Source organism: Lingula anatina, chromosome 1, assembly GCF_051362555.1.
Source record: "Lingula anatina isolate TDL-2025a chromosome 1, LinAna3.0, whole genome shotgun sequence".
Taxonomy (NCBI): domain Eukaryota; kingdom Metazoa; phylum Brachiopoda; class Lingulata; order Lingulida; family Lingulidae; genus Lingula; species Lingula anatina.
In genome coordinates, this window is record NC_141767.1 from 52,509,656 (window position 1) to 52,519,012 (window position 9,357).

At 35.4% G+C, this 9,357-nt stretch overlaps 1 protein-coding gene across 1 annotated transcript; it reads right to left on the reverse strand.

The window, feature by feature from the left end:
- Positions 1-919: 919 nt before the first annotated feature.
- LOC106160797 (uncharacterized) lies at positions 920-8,542 on the reverse strand. Its single transcript, XM_013537546.2, has 7 exons — positions 8,320-8,542; positions 7,024-7,163; positions 6,493-6,605; positions 5,970-6,170; positions 5,095-5,197; positions 4,076-4,219; positions 920-2,810 (listed from the first exon to the last, which is right to left on the reverse strand). The coding sequence occupies exons 1-7, from the start codon at positions 8,490-8,492 to the stop codon at positions 2,701-2,703; spliced, it is 984 nt and encodes a 327-aa protein (XP_013393000.2). The 5' UTR covers positions 8,493-8,542; the 3' UTR covers positions 920-2,700.
- Between the last annotated feature and the right edge of the window lie 815 nt (positions 8,543-9,357).

The following is a 9,357-nucleotide window of genomic DNA, read 5'->3' on the forward strand; positions in this document are numbered from 1 at the left end:
ATCAACCTTGGGATAATTTTTGAACAAAGGTAAAAAGCATATCCTCCTTGGCAGAGGTAATAATAGGATTATGCTAAAATTTCTACTTAACCCTAAAAACCAACTTTACTCATGGGAAGAAAATGGTTTTATCCAAATTAAGAACTGCAGCAAAGAAAAAAAAAGCAATAACTAATCTGAAACAGATATAAAACAACAGTTTTAATTCTATAGGAATGGATACAAACATTCTAGTAATCAGGATTTCAACAATATTTAATATTTTTAACGCAAATATAAGAAAAATGTGTTATTTGTAATACCATTTTTAATTTGACAATTTTACAGTCATATGATTTTTTTAGTATTCTTAACACATTCTTAAGATAAATAATGTTTCCTTTAAATTGGATACAAACATTTGCTGTTATACAGTGAATTATCAATCATCATATTTGGCAAGGAATGCAAAATAATAACTTTGATGTAACTTACAATTTCTGGAAAAAATCACAAATCTGATATGTTTATAGACTTGCATCAGATAATATACAGAATGTCAAGTAGATCAGATTGTTTGTGTAACATATGTATGGAAACCTAGCCTATATATACTCTTAAATGCAAAAATCTGAGATAATCCCTAACAACTCACTTGAGAAGAGGTTGATAAATATCAGGATTGGTGTAGTAACAATTTATCTGAATTTCAAACAACATACTACACTTCCAGTCTTATGCACTTTCCAACCTTCTCTGGCTTTCTTTTTAAGTACTGCTGGAAAAATTCTGGGTTGTCAATCTGCCCCTTCATTATGGCACTCTTGATGGCCTCTGGGCCTTCAAAACAGGTCCCCTTGATAACCCCTTTGCGCATAGGGAAAAGAAAAAGTCACAAGAAGCAAGATCAGGTGAATAAGCAGGTTATTCCAGCATGATGATGTACTTATGCAGGCCCATAGCCAGTAATTAAAAAAAAAAAAAAAACTGGCTATGGGCCTGTTATGGTCACAGTACACAATCTAAAAAGTTCTTTAATAATATGATTCTTGAATATAATTTAACACATCTAATTAAATTCTGTTGTTATCATTATAAGTTTATATAATATTTCTTGGATAACACTGAAAAGCATCATATTCGGGCAGTAAACCATCCAATTATTACAGTCAAATACAAGAATATTACTTCTGAAAAAATATCTTTTGAAGTGTTTCATTGATTATACAACCAACTGTAATTGAAGAAAATGTATATGTCTACCCTACCTGTACCATTACATTTTAATCAACTATATATACAATTTCATAGTAAACATTCATTAAAATGAATTACATTCTCATGTGGATACTTGGATATCAATACATCTTAATCTAGAATAAATCAAACTTGCAGTCAGATTTTTACACCCAACTCACTAAATATATCTGTTGATTCCATACTACAGGCATGATGGTAGGTTAAATGCTTCCAAAATTTAGGGTTATCAACTGTCAACAATCTACCTAGTTTCAAGGTCATGATCAAGCAAATAAAATTGCAGACAGGCAATTCATTTGACATGTATAAATGCAAATATCACACACAAGAGCCAAGATAGACAAGTGTTAACAGTTACATGTATGAATTGAACAATTGGAAGGGCAAATTTCAACTGCTGTAGCCATGTTGAAACAACTTATTGCACATATTAGCATATTTCACATATTTTATACTTCTTTATTTACATATTATGAGCTGGGCATCTGGGTTAAGCAATGGTGTTATGTTTTCCTAGAATCACCTCAATTTACCCCAACCTTCTCTTTATCAGTGACAACTGTCTGCTTCCAACATCTGACCTTCACCATACTTAAAGGTATCTAATACTTGATTTTTGCACCAAATCTAATTAACCTCACCATTTTTTTCCTTTTCATAAATCATAGCTTTACCCTATCCTTACACTTGGATTCAATGTTTTTCTCCCATTTTCAATATAATTAATAAGCCCTGAACACTTCACAATCGATTTAGACTGTTTTCCTAACATATCAGAAGAAAACACTGACATCAGGCATTTTTAATTGAAGGTATTTATCACTTTATTAAATTAAGGTTTAAATTGGGGGAAATTTACAGGATATCTAGACTTAAAAATATTACACTGAGGCATTTTCAAACATGTACAGTATATTTTTAAACTGTTATCAGGCCTATCACAATAGCCACATTTAAATAGAGCTGCTGTCAATGTACTGAAAATACAACACACTAGAAAAATATCAAATATCTGTGAATAAGATTTGGTCACATTCAGATAACCATATCTGTATGGAATACATTAAAATATAATTAAATAATTTAAACAAATCAGTTGCCATCTGACATTAATTTGGTTTGCTCTTGGGTAAATTTTTTAGTTTCCAATTAGGTAGACTACAGTTAAATCATTTCATCCAACAACTGTCAAAAAATTCAAGCATATTTCTAAGTAGATAATGTAGTACTCCAACTGAATATACAAAACACTTTTCATATAACCTTGAGGAACCTGTTAGATCCCGCTCTTGCCATCTTCTTCTGAAACCAAAAGCGTATTGTTCCTTTGGAAGCCCAATGGCTGACAGACAGATACCAATTCAGTCTAGTGAAGCTCAGAACCCAGATTTGAAGTAGAGCAGGTGGTGCTATGTAACAAGACAGTCCATGTCTGAGGCTGAGGCTGCGGGTACACACACACTAGGCCAGCTTTCCTGATGGAGGAGGAGGTGGTAATAGAGGAACAGGCTGTGCGGTTTGTGGTGCTCCAAACTGCTGTGGCTGGTACTGCTGGCCTTGCTGACTAGTGGCTGGTATATAAAAAAATATGGTAAATGATTCACTGTTTATTATTTTAAAAAGTGACAGACAATGTTCACCAAATAATGCTTCAGAAGTTCAAGTACCCTCTACCAGGGCGACTGATAGATTTTTACAGATATTCACAGATATGTCTCTAGCTAGATAGATGGTCATTTTGGGCTGAAGTCACCCTGTTGAGGAATCTCAAGGCTGATTACATGGCTGGTAATTGTTTACATAACTGCTCAGGCACTGCCACTTAGCAGATCCAGTCTAAGTCTGCCTGACAGCAATCAAGACAGTTAATTGCTCTGACCTTAATCACTTGCTCTTCTGAGACAGATAAAAATAGCCCCCTATGAATAGCTTGTTACTTCAGAGTGAGGCTAACTGAGGAATCCCCTGAAGTAGTTGTAGAGGTATATAAATACTGGTGCAGTAGCAGCCTGAGAGCATTAGTATTGAACGAGAAGAAGCAGATCAGATACTAAGAAAATTTTGGGCTTTTGTAGGGGTGACAGAACATCAATTTGTAGCAGTGAGTGCTGCACTCAGTGGGAAGGATGTGCATGTTGGCATTCCTACAGGAGGTGGGGAAAAGCCTATCCAGCTGCTTCCATTTCTAGAAGAGTCCATGCCAAATGTCCCCTCTAACGTGACCACTTTCAAAGAACTTGTGTACGGCCCACTCTTTGGTCCCACTACAATTGAACTCTTGAGTCTAAATCAAAGATATATTTATTTCAGAAGATTAGATTTTACCTGAATCACGTTGCTTTAACCTACGGGTGCACTGTACACGTACTAATGTCACAGTTCTCTCCCTGTGAATATCTGCAAAAATCTATCAGTCACCCTGGTAGAGGGTACTTCAGAAGTAACAGGAAATATAAATAATATTGACTGAAAAGCAATTATCAGTTGCTTCTGTCTAAAATGGAACATTTATCACCTGAGAACTGACATTCAAAACCCAACATTCCTCCCCCCCCCCCCCCAAACTTTGTGAAATTGGTTTCAACCATAACCTCAAGGAAGCAGATTTGATAACAAACACCCCTTGCAAACCTACTGTAATAAGGCAACTGCAGTCAAGTGTCGAAAGCCATTTTAGTAAAACCAAATAAAAATGTAATTTAAACAAGAAACTGAAAATAGGAAATGGGTTGTCTGTAACCCTATGAAACCCAATGCAAGTCAGTACTTGCTTTTCTTAAAATTTTATCATATTCCCAGTTTAATGAAAGACATCAAAATATATACTAAATCTCACCAACTGCTTCTGAATAGGTAGGTGGCTGAGTCGGTCCCATCTGTTGTGCTCTGTGTTGTGCCTCTGCCTCCTGCTGCAGTCTAACTTGTTCTGCATGCTGTCTAAGGGCCTGTTGGGCTTGCTGCAGTGCTTGGCTGTCAGTTTCTACAGAACAATTTAGTATGTATATCAATCTTTTTATGATTTCAAGATATACAGAAACTGTTCACAAAATGCTTGAAAGTTGCACTGGAAAAACTGATGAAGATACCTTTTCTGGTAAAAGGGACAAAGTGTCTAAGTAGACAAATTTCTGAATTATCCTGAAATTTTACCAAAATCCATCCTTAACACACTTCCTTAAAAGTACACAAGCAACTTCTTGTTTAATTTATCTGTGGACAAGCAATAGTTGATCATTTTTTTGATGGATAATTATTAATGTCACTAAAAATATTTTAATTCATCCCCTCCTGACAAACCTTGCCACCTGTCATCCATCTTAACACACTGAAATTGGGTGATCGAAGTGATGGTGGAATTTGAAAATCCCATGCTTAAACCGCCAAATAATTGTTAATAACTTTTTTATGTTCCAACACCGTAACAGAGTGTGAGGATAGGGGATCAAAGGTTGATTAGTGAGAAAAAATAAAAATAAAAAGGTTAGCCACACAAGAATTTGCAACAATAATTACAAATTTTTTACTTTTTTGCTGAGCATGAACAGCTTCTTTGTTCAGGCCCGTAGCCAGCAATTTCAAAAGGGGGGTTCTTTTTCTGAAAAAGTGGACCTTTTTCCTTAAAAACTTCATGTACCTAGATCAAATTTTACCCAGAGTGGACCTTTTCCCAGCAAAAGGGGTGGTTCTTTCGACCCCCCCCCCCCCCCCGACCCCCCCCCCCTGGCTACGGGCCTGTTTGTTTATATATATAGGGTAGAGGGTGCAACTTTCTGTGTCCAATCTATTTTCACGGGGACAAAATGTTAGACTATATATAATTATCTAAATTGTTGAGGGAAGAAAAAACATTCTTACGGGGTGCAATATCCACCACCCGTCCCCTTGATAAAGGTGTCCTCATAACTATGGGGGATGCAATGTCATGCATGATGTCAGTAACTGTGGATGCCCTGTGAATCTGAAAAAAAATTACAAAAATACAATAAAAAGTTTGGGGCTGTTAACTAGCAAACCAACAAAATTAAAACATAACTTTCTTGGCAGAGGTAGTAATGCTTTAGAAGTACAGATGTATAAAATGGATGGATAAAAAAGTCCTGTACCCTTGACTTTAATAACTCATATATCCTTGTGAGGGATCAATTAAATTTCATTCAATACTACTTTATATTACCTCTCACTCACAAGTTTCAAATTCTTAAGCTTAATATAATCCATGTAATGATCAATTAAAGAATTGTAAATCTATGCATCAAAACTTGCATGCACCAGAGGCAATATCTTTTTTAAATTTTGTCCACTACATGTATCAATGCCAATTTTTGAACAACCTGATTTTAAAATTTGGATTATTTTTTAAGTTAATGAAAATATTAACTCAAATTCATCATAAAGAACACAAAACATATATAATATTTTTGTCTGCAAGAAGTAAAATGTAATAATTACAAAAATATGTTAATCTGATTTTAGTGCTTGTTTTTGTACTTCCAAAACTTTGCTTTTACCCTCACTAGCGCAAAGCCACGAGATACCTTGTAACCAAGTGTTCTGTCAAAAATGTTAATATTTCAAAAACACTTTTTCAACACTATAATGGGGGTATAGAAGTTTTATAGTGTTAATTTCTATTAAAGTGGTCATTTCGTGATGCATTTCAGCCCAAAAATAATTCTGCTAACCAACAATTAAAGACATTGTTCAAGAAAAAAGGTGGCAGCCTTCCTTACCATATAACAGGGAGCAGACATCAGCCAGCACACATTACAGAGTACTGCCCAGATAACATTGCAATCAAAGCAGTGTTGGTACTTTGTGTGGTTGGTGATGTACAGGCGGGTATATTTGCTCTTTGTATTGGAACGTGAACATCCACTGTCCACATCAAGAATCTCAGCATACCAACGCTCTAGGGTTGGGCCGAGGTCAAACTGTGAAAGAACAAACAAGACTGTACCTTTAAGTATGAGTTAATTAGTTTTTAAAACAGCCAGTTGTCAGATCTGAACAAAGAATGTGGTAAGACAATGACAATTTGAGACTGTTTGGTGTGTGGTATGGCACTGAGTCACTTGTTTCATAATGCTGCTGACAATGTTAGAGGTGCTAAACAATGCGTTTGATGTAGGCCTGATATTAGTGCTGTTGTTTTCCTTATGGACAGATATTGAAAGTCATATGTATTTTCATTTTTTTATTTGCGAAAACAGATTCCAATTCTATCCTTCACAAATAATTACACACAAATCCTACCTCAAGACAAAACTTTTTACCCTGGCTGAGTTCGTTCATGGCTTCTTCAAACTTTGGTTCCATTTGATGTCTAATCTGTGGGTGAAGGGTGTTGATAAGAACTGCAAAATCACCTGAAATAGAAACAACAAATGTTGTTGTTCTAGACTTACTTTTCCTATAGATTTAAGAACTAAAAGCTGTAGTGTCCTAGAATGTCTGACAAAAATGAGGTAAAATAAGTGACTTTCCCCTCTAGCCTAACTTAGTGCAGTCGATTTTGAAAAACAGTATTTATGTATATGTAAAAAACAAAATTGATAAGAGGGTCCATTTGTGTAAAAAAATTGACAATGTGAAATTATATAAATTGCAAAGTGCACTGTGTTCACAAAAAAGAAAACGTATTTTCGTTCATGTCCAGTTTTTCTCGTGTCTGCTGCCATGCTTTTGCCCAGATTAGTTTATACAATTACTCTTACTTACCCATATACACACACCTATCATTATAAGAAGTATAATCAAATGTAACAATTCCATGATATTTTTTACCTCTCCAACGTGTCCTTACTCTGACCAGACCATAATCTTCCACCTTCACATGTTCAGTATAAACACGCATGAACAAAGGCTTGCTGAACAACTCTTCACGAACCTGAACAAGGTCATCAATTGTTTCAACATGAAGAAGTCTGGAATGAAAAAACAATGATTTGAATACTAATCTTTTACCAAGCAGTGTTACCTAGAATTATTCTATTTGGCCAGTTCAGCTTTTTGAAGTTTAGGCAAAGTGACGCAACAAGTAGCCCTTTGCTGACACTAGAATCCAACATTCAAACCACTCAAAAAGTAATAAAATATGACACAAATTACCACAGGCTGGAACAAATTCATCAAGATTTGAGATATTCATTAGTTCAGTCATATTTCTATTTTGTTCCACATACTTACACAGAAAAGGGGGTGATGGAAACCTGGGTGACATTTTTCCCTTACCAGGGAGAATTTTGTTCATTAACTATTCACAGATATAGCACTGGCTATTAATGATCCAACATAGTAAGAATAAAGTTTTGTTTTGCCTTAATACATTGTCAATAAACAATCTGTCATCACTAAAAGATGCCTTGAACAGTTTTGTCTAGTAGCATGGTAGCTCTCTCTCTCTCTCTCTTTTATATATATATATATATATATATATATATATATTCCTAGATTATCCATCATAACTGATTTGGATGCCTGTAGATCCATTTAAGAAACAACAATTAAGAAGCTATGTATTTTAAAGAAGTTTGGAACAACCAATTTTATGAAATCTTGTATGAATTGATAGCAAAATCATTTTTAGTGCAATGCGCTGTATTGCGCAATTAAGATCCAACTCCAGTACCAGTATATCTGTCTGTTTCATATTCAACTCTTTTTTAACGTAAAAGAAATACTATACATGAAGATATGTCATATTTTGGCAAATATTACTTAGATGTCAAACTAAAAGATCAAAATCAGTTAAGTGTTTATAATATATATATATATATATATATATATATATATATATATATATATATATATATATATATATATATAAATTAAAAATACCAGTACAAGGCATTAGTCTTTTATTCTTTATATCAATTTTTAAAGCAATTAACTTATATCTATTCAATTGAATGGATTTGTTTATTTATTTATTACTTTTCATCGATTCACTTATTTATCTCATTCATTGATTTGTAGAATGGCATTTAAAGGTCTTTTTAGGTTGTCTCTAGAGCCATTTAAAACAGATCAGTGTGACAGCAAAGTGTGTCTGTGGCAAGCTACCGGGGCTCTTGTACATACCTTGCCTCTGCATTACTCTGTCCTCCATTCGAAGATGTGTTTTGAAGAAATTTTACTCGGTTTGGGTCGTATGTCAGCCTGCCAGGGGTTGGGGCAAATAGTCCGTACATGAGAGGTGGGTCAACGATGAATTCTGACCAGGAAATGGCCGTAACTGGTGCAACAGCCGCCATCTTGTGTAAGTGTAAAACTGGAACAGGATATTATATCTAGGGCACGTCGCGCAGCCAGTTTTTTTCATGACATCATTCTATTACTTGTGCGCATGCGGGTTACAGAATTTGCAAAATGAGGTTAGACGTTTTATGATAGTGCTTGCGCTGAATGATATGTTATTTTGCACACAAAGTAACTCCCCCCCCCCCCCCCCCCCCCCCCCAATTAGTAGGCCCTACTAATAAATTTTTGGTTTTTGAAAATATTCACATCGTCTGCTAGAGTTTAAAAAAAATCCTTGGTTAGCCGACAGGCCTAGGAGTGGCGGATTTAGAGGGGATCGATCTTGACTCCCCTTCAATTTCTGAAAAAATAACATCAAAGGTTCCCTTTTCAAATTAGAATTTTGACAAGCTGAATTATAGTTCTAAACCGTACCAAATGGCACCGTTTGCCCTCTAAAATACCAAAAATTTTCGGGGACCCCCCTTTCAGCAAACCCCGAACCGCACGCCAATTTGGGGGGGGAGGGGGGGGGGGAGGGAAGGGGTGGAGAAGGGTCGACTTCGCACCCTTCAAATAATCCTGAATCCGCCCCTGTATAGGCCTATATAGGCATATCACCCCACTGTATAAAGTTTTTACTTTAACAAAAAAAAGTAGGCCTAATAATAATAATAATAGGAATGCACATTAACCGCATTGTTGGCTGGTAGGCCTATACGCAATGCCTAATCATAAAAATGTTTTCGATACATCCCCTATCTCTAATTGTGTAAAGTTCATTTTTTTGTGATCAAATGAATGTAGACTAGGCCTATTGTTAACACAAAAACTAGGCCTACATATCTGCGTTGAACTAGGCCTACATTTCCCGATAGT

Bases quoted from the DNA above. Each gene is read 5' to 3' on its own strand.
- LOC106160797 (XM_013537546.2), bottom strand. From the start codon at position 8,492: ATGGCGGCTGTTGCACCAGTTACGGCCATTTCCTGGTCAGAATTCATC. The intron at 6,171-6,492 runs GTAGGATTTGTG...GTTCTTTCACAG, and splicing joins GTAAAAAGTTTTGTCTTGAG to TTTGACCTCGGCCCAACCCT. The intron at 4,220-5,094 runs GTAAGAATGTTT...ATTGTTCTGTAG, and splicing joins GGTGGTGGATATTGCACCCC to AAACTGACAGCCAAGCACTG.